At 48.6% G+C, this 17,093-nt stretch overlaps 1 protein-coding gene across 6 annotated transcripts; it reads left to right on the top strand.

Moving 5' to 3' along the window:
* Positions 1-9,822: 9,822 nt before the first annotated feature.
* Positions 9,823-16,547, top strand: LOC124708251 (DNA polymerase zeta processivity subunit-like). 6 transcript variants are annotated; one of them, XM_047240216.1, is made up of 6 exons: positions 9,823-10,021; positions 14,704-14,828; positions 14,935-15,015; positions 15,114-15,226; positions 15,791-15,980; positions 16,117-16,547. In XM_047240216.1, the coding sequence occupies exons 2-6, from the start codon at positions 14,801-14,803 to the stop codon at positions 16,332-16,334; spliced, it is 630 nt and encodes a 209-aa protein (XP_047096172.1). In that variant the 5' UTR covers positions 9,823-10,021; positions 14,704-14,800; the 3' UTR covers positions 16,335-16,547. The 6 variants fall into 6 exon arrangements, 4 of the variants coding, with proteins under 4 accessions (XP_047096172.1, XP_047096116.1, XP_047095979.1 ...); XM_047240160.1 differs by lacking the exon at positions 9,823-10,021 and adding an exon at positions 11,881-11,987; XM_047240023.1 differs by lacking the exon at positions 9,823-10,021 and adding an exon at positions 11,881-11,990.
* Positions 16,548-17,093: the final 546 nt, after the last annotated feature.

Below are 17,093 nucleotides of genomic sequence, written 5' to 3'. Positions count from 1 at the left end.
AAGATTGAAAAGAACAAAGAATGACTAAAGAATAATGATGCCTAAAAATAACTGAGGACTGAAAATAGAAAGAGGAGAAACGGATCACTTCACTGTTACAAGGAACTTCTAACCCATCTACGGGCAAACCAAGAATGACATGGACTGTATTGTTTGAAAAATATTAGCTCTATAAAAATTGGTCACAAGAAAAAACACAGGTTGCAGAATAAAAACTTCTGCTCATTGCAATAACTCTGACGGTGAAGTGATTGAAGGCCAAAGCTTTTCCTCATAGTGTGACTACCATTATATCCTCTAATCACATAGCACACTACCCCCTGCTGTGGAGTACCATGTCTTCAGAAAGGGAATAAAACTTGCCCAACTAATAAAGTGACATATCCTAGTCAGAATTATGAGCAATAAGGAAGCGATAACTAAACTATAAGCAACATGCTTCGACTAACCAAAGCAACTCTCAGTATTCCCCAAAAATGACCACAACTTTAAAAAATGTGATCAGGTTTACCAACTACTCGATGTTCCGGTAAACCAAAGAAACCATACAACTATCAAGCCAAAAAAAATACTGATATTGCTACTAAAGCATACCTGTTAACTAAAGAACCCAAATAATGTATCATCTATCATTGTGTCTCTCTTTTCATATTCGAAACCCTGCACATAACAAAACCTCAGACATGCACATTACCCAGAAAGGAAAAACATTGAAAATACACGAAAGCTCACATCACTTTTGCTAGACACACTCGTTTCCTTTACTCGTCTCCATCATCGAATAATCATTCCCATGATCAGCTATGTCATGGCAGATGCTGAAAATATGTTAATGCGAGAGATGTTGAGAGCTAAATGAGAGCAATATAATACTCTTATAGTGAACATTTCCCCTCTGGAACACCCAGAATGAGAAGAATAAGATATTATGTTATAATTTGGGAATTGATTTTTTCTTGTACTGAACCCAACAGCTATGCAATGCAGAGATGTTGATTAGAACAACACGTTAAGAAAACGAGCAGAAAGACCACACATACAATCAGAAATACAACACTAGCTCACAAAATTTGACAACCTCTAACACACATCATACTTACACTGACTAGATAGTTCACCTACATAGAACAAACCGGGAGTCGTAGAACCATACGGAGGAAAATCCCCATCCGCACCTACACACAGGGACGCTTCCCGCACGAGAAAAACATGGGGATCTAGCGGGGGGACCTGAAATCGAACTGAGACAAACACACCGCCCAAAAAGCAGCCACATCGTATTAGACCTCCATCTAGCCTCAATCGGAGATTCGATCCAAAAAACCGCGCGACCACCAACACAATCCAGCAAAATCAGAGTCTCGTTGCACGCCCAACACACAAAAACGGCGACGAGAAAAAAGAGTAATGGGGGCTGCGCGTATACGTACCCTCGGCGTCGAACTCGCCTGCCTCCACCATCTCTACTTCTCGCCATACGACGAGCCTCTGGATGGCGACAGGAGGCACCGCTCCTATCTTCCACCAGCTGTTCCTCTCCGACTCTCGAGAGTTCCTGTGACAAACGGAAAAAACCAGCCCAAAAAAATTCAAAAAGAAAGAAGGAAACGGGCACCCAAAACACTAACGGGCTCGGATTCAACTGCCCGACGGCCCGACACCCGCAATCCCGACGAAACACACAGGGACACAGAGGTGCCTCGCGCACGAATCACAAATACTAATGAACGGTCAAAAAAACGAGTGTAAACGAATTATAAAACAGCTAGCTGTTGTTTAGCAGTTGCTGTGCAGCGCATCCTGAAGGAAATTGTGAAGGCACTGAATATTGCAAAAAGGGGCTGGGTTTTTCTAGCGATGGGCGACTAGAACAACCTCCAGGAAGCAGTGTACTATACATCGACTGACGGTAGGGTGGGGTTGAAGTCAGGGTGGGACAAGTTTTTAGCTGATTTCAAACTGAAGGAAAGGTTCATTAATGGCTATGGGCAGATCAACTTTGATCGAACATCAAAGTGGTGGCACAGGTTCTTAGAGTGAATGACGTTTGTTGATGTGTTGCAGTCTCATTTTATTATCAATGGCCACACGTCCCACTGCTCTACACTTTTGAAGACTTTTTTGCAATGTGTCAGCACTAGAACAAATTATCAAAAGAATATCTCAGTGTTTTTACACTTCTTTATTTGGGTCTATCTGTTTTGTTCTAATAAATCTGCGTCTCTGTCATTGATGTAATCGTGGTAATTGGGATGAGGGTGGGGGGAACCAGATTCAAGGAACTCGTGGCGACAATTTTTTGACAGGTTTCTGATGAACTGGCCTGGAGAGAGGTTGGCGTCACTTTCTTTGTAAGGTCAGCATCCAAGCCAATTAGTCTCTTTGCTTCTTGCCCTTCATCGTCATCATCCATTCCCTTCCAGCTTGGGTCTTCTTCTCGTGTGTAATCCGAGATGTGTGATTCTCTTTCTTCGGAGAAGATGGTGTGTACTCGCTGACTAGTGGGGTAAGGGTCGCGGGAAGGGGGTGGGTGTGGCGATGGTTCCGAGAACAGTGGGTTGGACCGCACATACGGGAAAGGGCCATGTGAGTTATTCTTTTGAACGAGCCCAACTAGAACATCATATGGAGGCCAAGTGACTTGTGCATTCAAAAGGCCAAATCTGGGTTAAACGGGTCCAATTCCCATCGAAACGCGACCGGAAAGGGGTTCACGGCCCTGAGTACGTTTAAGAAATCTTTTCGGGACAAAATGAGACTAGAATGCCCCTAAAAAAAGAGACTAGAATCATTGCGTCACGGAAAACTGACATGGCCACGCCCCATTGGTTGGAAAAAGTGACTGTACGCGAATTGAAAAACAGCTGACTGTTAATTAGACAGTCCCTTATGATAATGAGTGGATTTTTTGGCAATTGTTTGAATGCCGGTGCGAGAGTTGAGAGGGTAGGAGAGGATGTTTACCAATCGGACGGTTCAAGTTTGAGCGGAGATGTTGGGATGATTTGACGGTCAGGATGCTTCCAATGACGACCATCAAAGTGCGTTGAGTGTCAAACGACCAACTCCCATTTAATAGTAAAGAAGATGCCACAGTGTCAATTCCTGTTTTCTGCTGTTTTTGGTTCCAGAAAGGCTGTTCGGGCAATATTCTCGGAATTCGACGAAACGAAGACCAAACATCCTATTTTTCCCGGAAGCTCCAGAACACCGAAGGGGAGTCGGAGGAGAGCCAGGGGGCCACCACACATGTGGGCCGCGCGGGCCACACCTTGGCCGCGCCGGCCTACTGTGGGGCCACCCTGTCGCCCCTCCTGCGCCGCCTCTTCGCCTATTTAAGCCCTTTCGACCTAAAAACGCAGTACCTTTGACGAAACTCCAGAAAGACTCCAGGGGCGCCGCCACCATCGCGAAACTCCAATTCGGGGGACAGAGTCTCTGTTCCGGCACCTGCCGGACGGGGAAGTGCCCCTGAAGCCATCTCCATCAACGCCATCGCCTCCATCATGCTCCGTGAGTAGTTCCTCCATGGACTACGGGTTCTAGCTATAGCTAGTTGGTATTCTCTCCCCCATGTACTTCAATACAATGATCTCATGAGCTGCCTTACATGATTGAGATTCATCTGATGTAATCGGTGTTGTGTTTGTCGGGATCCGGTGGATTGTTACGTTATGATTGTCTATCTATAAAGTTTGTGAAGTTATTGTTGCTGCAATCTTGTTGTGTTTAATGCTTGTCACTAGGGCCCGAGTGGCATGATCTTAGATTTAAGCTTTATACTTATTGCTTAGATTGTATCTACAAGTTGTATGCACATGTCTATGTCCGGAACCAAAGGCCCCAAAGTGACGTAAATTGGGACAACTCGGAGGGAAAGGCTTAGATATGAGGATCACATGTTTTCACGGAGTGTTAATGCTTTGCTCCGGTGCTCTATTAAAAGGAGTACCTTAATTTCCAGTAGATTCCCTAGAGGCCCGGCTGCCACCGGCTGGTAGGACAAAATATGTTGTGCAAGTTTCTCATTGCGAGCACGTACGACTATAATTGGAAAACATGCCTACATGATTAATGATCTTGATATTCTGTCTTAATGCTATTTCAATCCTATCAATTGCCCGACTGTAATTTGTTCACCCAACACTTGTTATTGGAGAGTTGTCACTAGTGTAGATAGCTGGGAACCCCGGTCCATCTTTCATCATCATATACTCGTTCTACATGTCATTGGAAGTAGTATCAACTATCTTCTCGGTGCTATTGCTCCCGTGTTACTATTACCGCTGCTGTGTTATCGTACTACTGCTCTCATATCACTGCTACTTTCACATCACCCCTGTTACTAGTGCTTTTCCAGGTGCAGCTGAATTGACAACTCAGTTGTTAAGGCTTATAAGTATTCTTTATCTCCCCTTGTGTCGAATCAATAAATTTGGGTTTTACTTCCTCGAAGACCGCCGCGATCCCCTATACTTGTGGGTCATCGCGTGGGCCTCGTCTGCCGCATTGCCTCCCGCCGCCGCCGACGGTGTGCACGCCATCGCTCTTCCCGGGCCGCTGCTGAGGGGTCGGTGTCGACCTGCGTTTCCGGGACTGCAAGTGGAGGAGACGGTGGTGGAGGGAAGTGGCCAGCGCCGGGGCGGTTCGCCATTGCCACTGTGGTGGAGGAGACGGCGGTGGAGCGATGAGGGCTGTGTTTGTTGCCGGCGGGGTGTGGTGGCTACCATTGAGCCGGGAGACCTTTTATAGACGCCGGCGTCGGGAAGAAAGCGCGGAACGGACGAGAAGAGGCGGGAAGATCGCGCGGGAACGGGCGGTGGCGTGCGAACGCCGGCGACGCGTGGAGGCTGCGCAGCGACCGACGAGACGTCTCGCCTGCCCCTCCGTCGCCATTAAGGCAAAGATGTCGCCGTGTGTCACTGCGCGCGAATAACTTCCATCGCGAGGTAAGCGACGGTTAGGTTAACATTAACTGTGCCGCTGACGGGTCGGCCCCGCCACTCCCCGCCTCTCTTTTCGTTGTGTCCGGCGTGCCCCGTGCGTCCCCTGTGAGACGGGGACGGGCTCGAGGCGCCGGACACCTTATCGGGGCGCGCCGGACAAAAATGGGCTTTGGGAGACGCGGGTGGAGATGCTCTAAGGGCATCTCCAACCGGGAGACCCAAACGGACGCGTTTGGACGTCCATTTTTTGCTGTTTGGGTCGTCCCCCGGACAGGCGGATAGCCCGAACGTCCGCGCCTCGTTTTTATTCCCCAACGCTGTTGCGACCCAAATTATTATTTCTCCTCTTCTTCCCTAGTACTACTACTAGTTGTCAAGGTGTGCCTCGACCGACGCCGGGATGGCGCCCACGCTGCGCCTGGACGGAGGCCGACCCCATGGTCGAGCGGAGGGGCGCGGGACGGAGCAGCGCCGATGGCCTCTGCACTCCCTCGCGGCGCCCGTGCTGGCGGCACTCGCGCGGCCGACGCCCTCGCGGCGCGGTGTCTGTGCTCGCGGCCGACGGCGAGCTGCGCGAGGCCGGGCCGGCGACGGCACGAGCGCGGCACGGCCAAGGCGAGGCTCGGCCGAGGCGAGGCCGGCGAGGCGCGGACTCGGCCCGGCCGCGGCCGAGGCGAGGCCGGCGACGGCACGGCGCGGCGAGGCCGGCGAGGCGCGGTCGAGGCGAGGCCGGCGACGGCACGCGCGGCGCGCGACGAGGCCGGCGAGGCGAGGTCGAGGCGAGGGTCGGCGACGGCGTGCCTCGCGCGGCCGGCTCCGCCACAGCCCGTGCGTGCCCCGCCCGTGGCCGACGCGGCCGGCGGCCGCGGCGCGCACGGCCAGCCGCGGCCCGCCGGTGGCCGGCTCCGCCCTCGCCGGTGCCCGCGCGTGGCCGCCGCCGCCCGCCCGTGCGTGCCCGCCCGTGGCCGACGCGGCCGGCGTCGAGGCGCGTGGCCGGCTCCGCCCTCGCCGTGCTCCGCGCGGGCCGGCGCAGCCCCGCCGCGTGCCTCGCGCGGCCGGGCTCAGTGGAGAGTGAGCGGCGGGCGGCCGGCGTCGCCGATGGCGACGCGCGGGGCAGCCGGCGGCCGTGCCGAGGCGCCCTCGCCGTTCACCCGCCGCGGGCGCGGCCCCGTTCGCCGCCGCGGCCCCGTCCCGTCTCCGCGAGCGCAGCCGCCGTCGCCGCCCGCCGCCCGTCTCCGCGGCACGACCTCGTTCGCCGCCGCGGAGCCGTGTTCGGGCGTCCAGGCAGAGCGGCGCGCCGCCGTCTTGGGCTCGGCCGTGGCGAGGCGCGCGGCCGCTCGTGGCTCGACCGCAAGGCGCCGCCCGTGCCCTTGGCCATCGCTCGCGCGTCGCTCGTCGACGAGCTTTGTCGCCGGAGCTCATTTTGGCGGCGGCAACTTCCGGTAGGGATGAAAAAAGGAGGACTCGGCGCCAGTGGTGCTCCATGTGTGGGCGGCGGCGGCAGTTGGCCGTGCCAGCCAAACTCCGGCAGCTATTCCGGCCATATCCATGGGAAAAGAAGACATGGGAGAGAGAAGATGTGGGGTCGGAGGATAAAAACGGACGTCCGGAGCCGTCCCGAGCGAGCCGGACAGACGCAAAGTCCGCCAAGATTTGCGTGAGATTTGGGTCGCCCCGGACTTTATTGCTGTCCGTTTTGCATTTGCGTCCGCGCGTTGGGACGCGTTTTTACCCAAACGGACAAAAGTGGTATCCGTTTTTGGGTTTGGGTCTCCGCGTTGGAGATGCCCTAACTGCGTCGTTGCATTTGCATACCACATGTCCGGCAGAATTCCGGAGAGAAACCAAACCAATGCCGCCGCCCCGGCCGAGCGCCCGCGTCGAGGAGGAGAACAGCCTCGTTCGCCTGGCGGCGCGGTGCGCGTCCACGCACCAGCTCGACCAGCTCCATGCCCGCGCCGTCCTCCTCGGCTACGCCCGCAACAGCTTCGTGGCCGCCAAGCTCGTCCGCGCCTTCGCGGACCTCGGCCACCTCCGCCGCGCGCGCGCCGTGGCGGCGGCGCTCGGGGCCTCCGCCAACGCCTTCGTATGGACCGCGCTGGTCCGAGCGCACTCCCAATCGGACGCCGCCGCGCGTGACGCCGTGGCGCTCTACGCCCAGATGCACCGCGGCTGCCCCGGGATCAAGCCGCTCACCTTCACCGTTTCCTCCGTGCTCAAGGCAGCGGCTCGCCGCAAGATGCTTCCGGAGGGCGAGCAGGTGCACGTGCACGTGTTCAAGAACGGGTTCCAGGCCGACGAACGCATCGCGACGACGTTGGTGGATCTCTATGCCAAGTGCGGCAGGCTGGACGATGCCCGCAGAGTGTTCGACAGGTTGCTCGTCAAGGATGCTCAGCTGTATAACACTATGATTGCTGCGTACATTGAGGCGGATGACGTGGAGAGTGCGGAAAAGCTGTTTGAGACGATGCCGGAGAAGAATGCGTACACGCTCGTGGAGATGGTTAGCGGGTATTCTGCTCGTGGTGATATGGACTCTGCGAAGCGTGTCTTTGAAATAGCAGTGGCAAGTGGAGCAGCAAACATGGTCGTGTGCACTGCCATGATATCTGGGTACGCGAAAACTGGCAAAGCTGATGATGCTAGGGCTGTCTTTGATGGAATGAGAGAGCGGGACGTTGCAACCTGGAATGTGATGATTGGCGTGTATTCAGGTGCTGGTCGGGCTGCAGAGGCAGTGGATCTCTTCAAGGTTATGCTGGAGAGTAGAGCAAGCCCGAAGGTGGAGCCAAATCACACTACAATATCAGTTGTGGCAGCTGCATGCGCGCAATGTGGGTTACCGACCCAAGCTAGCTGGATACAGGATTATGTGGACAGTTGTCGCACGATGTTGTTGAACAACCATACTGTAGCAGCCCTCGTTGATATGCACTCAAAGTGTGGCAATATAGAGAAGGCACTGGACTTGTTTTGCAGGTGGACACAAAGAGATCTGATCTGTTACAGTTCTATGATCTCTGCGCTTGGCATGCATGGCCGTGGAAAGGATGCAATTTCTGTTTTCAACGAGTTGCTTGAAGATGGGTTTGACCCTGATGGCATCTGTTTTGTGTCAGTCCTGAATGCTTGCAGTCATACAGGTCTGTTGGATGAGGGACGCCGATACTTCCAGATGATGAAGGATGAGTATCACATTATTCCTACTGTAGAGCACTATTTGTGTGTGGTGGACTTGCTTGGTCGTGCCGGATGCATTGATGAAGCTTACCAACTGATCGACCATGAGATGCCAACGGATTTCCAACAACATGCTGGTATTTGGGGCGCTCTGCTAAGTGCATGTAGGACTTACTCAAATGTGGAGATTGGGGAGGTGGCCGCGGGTCACCTGTTCAAGTTGGAACCAAATAACATGGGAAATTATGTTCTGCTTTCAAATATATATGCAAAGGCAGAGAAGTGGGATGGAGTCCAAAAAGTTCGAACCCTCATGAGGAGACAAGGAATTCAAAAGCTGCCTGGGTGGAGCCAAGTTGATGCTGAAGGCAGTCTTAGAGAATTTATCACTAGTGAGCATCATGACAATGTGCTAGAGCCAGTCATGGAGATACTGAATTGGGAGCTCAAGGATCATGGTTACACCCCAATCATAGAAGTTGAATGAAGAGTTGAAAATACCTGTTTTTCAAGAGTGTTATTCTCAAGTTTGATTGTCTATGCCATCAAAACTAGTCATTTCTGCATAATAGATCCATCTCCATGTTGGTTCCCTATTCTCTGTTGCATGAACAAAGAACAGATATGTCATCCAAATTCCATTTTTAATGATATAAGAACAGGTACAGGACTTGTGGGCTGTGGTGGCCAAATTTACTTTTTACAGTATTTCTGAGGCCCGGACCATTCCGGAATCATATCTAAGCCTACAAGACTTGTCTGTAACCAGTCACAAGGAATCACAAAGTTTTCATAGGCGTCGCACATTTGATAGTCCAAATCATAATTGTGCATACATTCCTACACCGCAATGTTTAGTTTTGGAAGTCAAAAGTAGAACCACAAAGGTCTTATGAACACACAATCTTATTGGATCGTATCATATATTCTCAGAACCCATGTGGTGGTTATTGCTAGACATGTGGAGTGCAAGTGTACAAAGGAATGTCAAATAAGAGCTAGTGCATGACCTTTTCCGTGCGGTATGAGATTTCCCTTCTGTTTTGTATGCCTTTTTGCTCTTGGTTCTTGCTCATTACCGTCAACTATATCGCAGCTACCACCTTGAAGCCTTGGCAGAATCTCCGAAAGCAGTAACAGATTTGTAACTTTGGTGCCAAATGCTAACTTACCCAAATCTTCTGTGGCTACTTTCAGAGATACTAGCTAACGCCTTTTTGTAGTTTCCTTCTTTAGTATTGCCAATGAACACATGGCAGATTGGCAGCGTGCTTTTCCCTTTCACCACAAAATTAACTCTGGTTAATTTTTGTATATTTGTTTTCTTATGTCAACACATTGTACGTTAATGCAAATCATCAACTTGCTCCAGATGTATTCTTTTGTGTAAGTTAACAAAAGCCATGTTTTGCAGGGTGCTATGAAGGAATGGTGAAGCATATATTCAGCATCAAATTTCAGATTACTGGCACCGAATGTAGTGTCCCTTGGTGTTGCCCAAAGTCCAAATTCCTCGAGTAAAAAGCTCAAGGCTGTTGCAACTGGGAAGGGAAGATGAGGAAGAATATGAGCACCTCTGTTATTTGAGATGACTCTGCTGGTTCAGGAATCTATTGGTTCCTCCTCTGTGGCCTATATAAACTCAGGGCAGTTGCATGGCCTGCTCTCAACGTAAGAAGCATGCTGTGTACTGTAGAGGAGGTGGAGAGGGTTCTTCAAGGACTTTCATCTCCTTCTCCCTCAAAGGCCTCCAACGGAGTACTTTGAGCGAGATGAAGAGGGCAGCTCCTTAGTGTTGAAATCCACGCAATTGTCCGGTAAATTTCTAATGCTGACGTACGTACCCGGGACATGCTTTGTTGTTCGATGGAGTACCGGCTCTGCTGCAGATGGTATGAATGGACCATCTGAAATTTTCATTCTAAAAGTTATACTCCCTCTGTTCCATAATCTAATGCGTGACAGTCAAAGCTTCACTAACAATTTGTGAGTTATATGGTACAATTTTTATATCATTGTATTCATATTTGGAAACACTTCCCAATGATATAACTTCTGTTTCTTGTAGTTCTAAATTATTGGTCAAAGTTGTGCTTTGACTTAGGTCACGTCTTAGATTTTGGGGCAGATGAAGTATCACATTTTGTAATGTATGATGCATTTTTTTTTAGCAGAAAGAGGTGACAAGTTTCGAACATTTAGGTATCTGCATTTTGAATATTCTTTGTTTTGTAGAGAATCACTTCGGGCAATATTCTAAAAATTGGCTCAACAACGCGTGAGCGTGATGGTACGAGGGATTTGATCATAACCCACACTTTACTTTGCACTTTAACAATTTGCCAAGTCCTGTGTCATTCAGCTCAAAAAAAAAAGTCTTGTGTCATTGACATATGGGATATTTTCGAAAAAAATGGACATATGGGATACAAGCGTGGTAGAGCTCATCATATATCAAATACAAGAAGAACAACACTCGTTAGTGCGATGTATATAGTGACTTCATCAACCGTCGGTCTCCGCAATTCTGGTATTCAGGTGCAATGTGTCTTAGTGTTTGGATTTGGTGTTACTTGAAAAAAAAAGAATCTTGCAAAATAGTTACGCATCAGTTATTTTCTAATTCTAAATCTCGTTTTATCTTACGATTCTTTTACATACGAGAGTAGACTTTCAGAGCAGGTGCTTGGTGAGCACCCGTATCCACTCCGTCTGTATCAAGATTCGTGCAAGTTCTTTTTGTTCTCCTCTCAAACAATTTCTTATTTTTGTATCTGTCACACCACACATTGTTTGAACTCAAAAATTTGCAAATCACTTAAACATAACAATTGGAATGTGGGAAAAATATTTTGGATTTTTATGTCATTATCAACATATGTATTTCAAGAATTTATTTTGAATTTTAAATAATTTAAAATTTAAATTTGCACGAAAAAAAACCGAACTATTTTTCCTCCATTCTATTTGTTATTTTCGAGTGACTTGCAAAAAAATCTAATCGAAATATTATATAATTTGAGAGATAAAAAATCAAAAAATTGAGAAGGTGCGTGGAGCGCACCTGCTCCACCACACTTTTCCCTTTACATATTCTATCTTAGAGTTGGAGCATCGCGTCGTTGCATATTTTTCTTCTCCAGCCGTTGGAGGCCCTCGGGGCACAATCCGGATGAAAATTCGTCCGAATTAGATCTATTTTTGGCATGGGGAGCAACAATTTTCTAGCCGTTCCGGGGAATTTGCGCAGGCCAGAGCGCGGAATCTTCACTGACACGCGGACCAGAGCGCGGAATTTGCTCCATCCGAAGTTCCCGGTAGCACCCCGGGAAACTGAGGATGGCCTGGGGAGTCCGAACGAACTTAGCCCTTAATTCAGACGAAAACGAGGAACCGGGAACATGATTGGACCGTTTTTCACCGTCCGGATGAAAAAAGGGATCGTGGAGGGCTTCTCGGGGAGATGGTGGATGCTCTTATCGCATCCTTTGCATGATGCTGAATTAGCCGTGGGCAAGAAAGATACACAGATATATACCGTGGCAAGAAGTTAGCCTTTGTTATTGGACCCCTGGACGTTGGATCCTTCTTGGATGGCCCAGATATGTCGCTACGCCAGCAGCCGGCAGCTCAACCTTTCCTTCGTTTCGTACACCCTCGCTCGACCCCCTTCGCCGCTGCCGCAGAAACCCCACCGCTCCCCGCCCGCCGCCGCCGCCGGTCACCCGCCTCCGCCCGAAGTAGGCTCGCCGGACGCTCTCACGAGGCGAAGGAGTTCGCCTTCTCTCATAGGCCCCCTCCTTCTTGCCTCCGCCCACTGGCGCGGCGTGAGGACCCATCAAGGCCTTATTCCTCTTGGTGGTAAGGAAGCCCTAGCTTTCCTGGATTGTTGTTCGTGCCATTTCTCGTCTACTAGTAGCATCTTCTTTCAGGAAGAGAAATATCGAATCCTCCACCCACCCGCATGACCTGTCGTGATCTGTGCAAATTGTGCAATTTATTTTGAATTTAACTTGGAATAGTCGGTTCCGATAATAACCTGCAAACATGGGGAATTCATGGTCTAGTACTACGCAATAAAGCATAATCTCTTGGGCGTATGCTATGGCCATTTGATGTCTGATATCTCGTGGTGAGCGTTGTTGCCAGCCTGCTGTTGGCACTTTATTTTCAAGTTTGCTCGAGTTCAGCAGCAGGTGTAGATAGAATAGGTGGTAATACTTTTTCCATGCGTGGTTTTTCCAGTCATCTTGTAGAGAAATGTTTGTTATGTTATTGCTGATGGATATGTTGTGGAATCGCTCTAGTTCGAATAGAAATGATTTCTTATGCCAGGTTCCCTTAATGTAGGTTTCAGTGCCGGGTCACAGTCTCCTGAATCATCCTATTGCTTCATGCTGTGACAGCTCCACTCCATTCCGGTTCCCTCTCGTCAGCTCCATCGAGGATATAGATGTTCTTGTCTTCACGAATGCTCAATGGGAAGACTCGATCCTTCTCCACTATCAGAAAATCTTTCTCTCAAAGTACACATGTCCTTCCCGTCCCAATTGCCCGCCTCACCCACCGAAATCTCCCCGTCCTCCTCTCCTATGCAACCGTCTCCGGTCTTCTGCTCAAGATACCCCTTCTCCACTCCATCCTTCGCTCACTCTCCTCGGGGCCTGTCCCATCTCTCTCCCTCTCATTCCTCTCCCTACTCCGCCGGTCTGGACACATGCCCCTCGATAACTACTCCCTTTGCGCTGCTCTTGGTACCGCCGCCCGCATGCCCTCTGTTGTTGCTGGTGCCCAGCTCCATGCTCTTTCCGAGAAACTCGGCCTAGGTTCTGATACCTTTGTCCTCAACACTCTTATCAACATGTACTCGGCTTGTAGTTATCCATCTGCTGCAAGGTCAGTTCTTGATTCTGCTCCCCAGGGGGCATCTGATACTGTTTCCTGGAATACAATCATTGCTGGATACGTGCGTGGTGGGCTGCCTAAGAAGGCTTTGCAGGCTTTTAGCCAAATGGCCAAGGGGCAAGTTAGGCTGGATGATGTCACCTTGCTGAATGCTCTAGTTGCTTGTGCAAAGACATGCACTATGGAGGTCGGAAAACTGTGTCATGCACTACTTGTGATGAATGGTTTTGAGGTTAACTGTTATATGGGTTCCTCTTTGATCAGTATGTATGCAAAGTGTGGGCTGGTTGAAGATGCTCGCAGGGTTTTTGATCGAATGCCTGAGAGGAATGTGGTTTGCTGGACCTCAATGATCTCCGGATATACACAGCTAGGTAAGTCTAAAGAGGCTGTTAAGCTATTCAGAGACATGCAGATTGCTGGAATGAAACCTGATGACGCAACAATTGCTACTGTTGTGTCTTCATGTGGACAGATGGGAGCACTGGACTTGGGATGCTATGTCCATGCTTACTGTGATGTTCATGATTTAGGAAAGGGCATTTCCGCCAGAAATTCATTTATTGACATGTACTCAAAGTGTGGGGATGTCAAAAAGGCCTACGAGATATTTCGTGGAATGGTCAGGCGGGATGGTTTTTCCTGGACGGTGATGATAATGGGCTTTGCTGTGAATGGCCTCTCTGGTGAGGCACTAGATTTGTTTGCACAGATGGAAGAAGAGGGTGAAATCATGCCAAATGAGATCACTTTCTTGGGTGTCTTAACTTCTTGCAGCCATCAAGGGCTAGTTGAACAAGGATACCATCACTTTCATTGCATGTCCAAGATTTACAGTATTGCCCCGAGGATTGAACACTACGGATGCATAGTCGATCTCTTGGGGCGTGCAAAGCTATTTGCAGAGGCACAACAATTCATTGAAGATATGCCTATCGCTCCTGATGTGGTAATATGGCGGTCATTGTTGTTTGCCTGCAGAGCCTGTGGAGAGGTGGGAATTGCAGAGTATGCAGCGGAAAGGATCCAAGAGTTGGAGCCAAACATGTGTGGAGAGAATGTTTTACTTTCTAATGTCTATGCTACCGCATCAAGGTGGGTTGATGCGAGTAAACTAAGGACAAGGATGCACAATAGCAGAGTGATTAAGCGGCCTGGTTGCTCTTTCATTGAAGTGGACGGATATGTGCACGAGTTCTTTTCAGGAGACGATTCACATTTTGAGACTGAAGCCATATACAACATTCTTTTAGGGATTAATGCGCTGTTAGTAGCAGAGTCCTTCCTGATGTGAAAGCTAATACATTTCTTACTTGTTGTTCTATGATCTTCTATTTATGAAAAGACAAAATCTGTAGTATGTCTACATATATGCATTTCCATCAGAGGCTGGGAGTTTTTCTCCAGATGTTACAGCATCAGCCATTTTAGGTCCCAGTTGAGTGTACACTATTATCCTTATTTTATTGGCAATAATGTATGAAAATGTTTCCTTCTGTACTGTAAACTTTGCCAGGTAATAGTTCAATACCCTAGAGGGTTTGCTGCGGTTATACCATGTCAAAAGAAATTAGCTATCAATTGTATGGATTTACCTGTTTTTCTATCGTGCTGTATTTTTATTTAGAATCTACTAACCCAGCTCTGATTTCTCTGTCTTTGAATTCAGGGTATCTTGTGCCCACTCACCTGTATACCCTGCGAATGTAAACCAGCAGACTGACAGGTTCATAAACTCCAGAATTTAGTCATTTACCAACTGAGCAATGGATCGGAAGAATCAAACTCCACAGGGTAAAGTGCTTATGTTTAATTAATGTTTGTTGCTCCGTAATCTGGAGTTTATGTTTGAACAGTTACCTATTGTCATCTTGGCTAAAAAAATTGTTGGCTTTAAAAGGTCAAATTGCACAAGTGGTTGTTGAATTTCTAGAAGTAGCTGTCAGCTGCATTGTCTTCCTCAAAGGATTCTATCCTACTCGTAAGAATTCCTCAGTTTTGTGCTTAAGCCACATTGTTAACTTCGCTGTTTGTGATTTTGTTTTCACTTGATGTGGATTAAACGCAATACATGTTTAGGTGCATTTGAGAGGAGAAGGTACATGAATGTAGTTGTCCAGAAAGCTGTGCATCCCCAGCTTGCTGGCTATATCCACTCTGTGACTGCTGGCCTTCTACCTTTCATACAGAAGGTGTGTTTTATTCCATTGGTTCTTCGTCCACCTGCAATGAAACACGGTCTTAAAGTAATCGTATTATTTATAAAGAAATCACTACAGCTGTTGCCATGAATTTTGAAGTTTCCAAAAATATTCCATGCTTGCTATACTTGAGGTTTACCTCATGTGATGTGGTGGTTGTCAATTGGATGACCTTAATGCCTAAAAACAAACTATGATCTTAGGAGTGTCACCCTTTTGTTGCTTTTCTTTTATGTTTGATTTTTGAAATCCAGCCATCTTTTTCTTCATGACATGTGTAGGGTAGGGTAACTCAATTGGTTATGTAACTTGCATTGCTGCTTGGGCCTTGAACTCTTGCACAATTGTGTTTTGAGCATATGATTGCTGTGAACTTGGTTCATATAGCATGGTATGAAGAAAACTAAATATAACCCAAAAAAAAAACTTAATTTCAACCTTGAGCGACAACTTTAAGATCTGGGAACCCCATGGTGTTCAATGGTCTCCATTGTAATATACAAGTTCCAATTTGGTTATCTCTTGGTAACTAACCATAGTTCTGCTACAATCCAGGGACTGGTCGAGAGGGTCATAGTCATCTTCTACAACAAAGATCACATACCGATCGAGAAGTTTGTGTTCAAGCTTGCAGTGAGCCAATCGTATGGCTCAAATATAGAGCAGTCTAGCCTGGAGTTCGCTCTGCGAGCGTTCCTGATCAAACTAACGGTGGCCGAAACTCTCACGAAACCCCTTCCATCAGGTAGTCCACACGCTCTCTTTCTTGGAAGTTTTAACGATCATCATGAGACACCAGATTTTCTGTAAGGCGCCCAGCAACCGCCGTGACTGTTACCGGGAGAGCTCATAAGCGACATGATGCGCTTGCCTTGTGGCAGATAGCAGCTGGGAGATCGCGGCCTACTTCCGATCCCTCCCCGCGGACGGCATCAAGGACAAGGAAGAGGACGCTCAGATGTGGATCCCCACGGACACCAAGATGTGGATGCAACCGCCGCATATCACCCCCATCAAGTCGATGGGCTGCGACCCTCTGAAGATGCAGCTCTACCTGGAGCAACCTAGCCCCGCGGAGGCCAAAGATCCCGCTCCATAACAACGAATCCTTGGTCTCTCAAGGATTCGGATGAACAATGTTGGGGGTAGTCTGACTGGCAGTTACGAGATGGTGTAGTATGTAGCTTTTCAGGAACAAGCCATGTGCCCCTCTGTTGATCCAGACTCGGATTTTTTTCTGAAATTCGCTGCTTTCTCTTGTATGCCACCGTTATCTTGTTGTTCATGATGATGGATTGTTTAGAGCATAGTACTCCCTCCGTCCCACCAAAAGTGTCTCAACTCTCAACTTTATTAAAATTTAGATATATCTACACACTATCTAGTAGGTAGATATATGTAAATTTTGACAAAGTTGAAACACTTTTGGTGGAACGGAGGGATTAGTTATGAACAAAAACCCATTTGTGAATTCGACAAGGCTCATCCCGTCTGCATGCTGCGTTTGCAGTACCACTTATGTTTTTCCCCTGGCTGCTGTATGAACTCTAGAGTTGAGTCTGAACAAGAGGGATGCTGAAGCTGTTTGCTGGGGAGGAGGAAAAGACAGACAGCGGTTCCGTGAGAATTGAGATGGCGAAGAGTATCCTATGGAGAAAACTGTGGTGACCCGGCATACCACTGCATGGTGTAGTATGCAAGTCTGATATAACACCAATGAAACACTGTTCCACTAGTATTATATCGCTCAGAGTGGTACAACAGAAACATATGCGGGTCCAAGGGTATGTCTATAGAATTACAACATCGACTCTGTTACATAAGATCATCACAGCCTCCTACTTTACAATGAGGTAAA

Source organism: Lolium rigidum, chromosome 1, assembly GCF_022539505.1.
Source record: "Lolium rigidum isolate FL_2022 chromosome 1, APGP_CSIRO_Lrig_0.1, whole genome shotgun sequence".
In the NCBI taxonomy this organism is placed as follows: Eukaryota; Viridiplantae; Streptophyta; class Magnoliopsida; order Poales; family Poaceae; genus Lolium; species Lolium rigidum.
This window is presented reverse-complemented; position numbering and strand designations above follow the sequence as displayed.

Bases quoted from the DNA above. Each gene is read 5' to 3' on its own strand.
- LOC124708251 (XM_047240216.1), top strand. From the start codon at position 14,801: ATGGATCGGAAGAATCAAACTCCACAGG. The intron at 15,016-15,113 runs GTAAGAATTCCT...ATACATGTTTAG, and splicing joins CAAAGGATTCTATCCTACTC to GTGCATTTGAGAGGAGAAGG. The intron at 15,227-15,790 runs GTGTGTTTTATT...GCTACAATCCAG, and splicing joins TTCTACCTTTCATACAGAAG to GGACTGGTCGAGAGGGTCAT.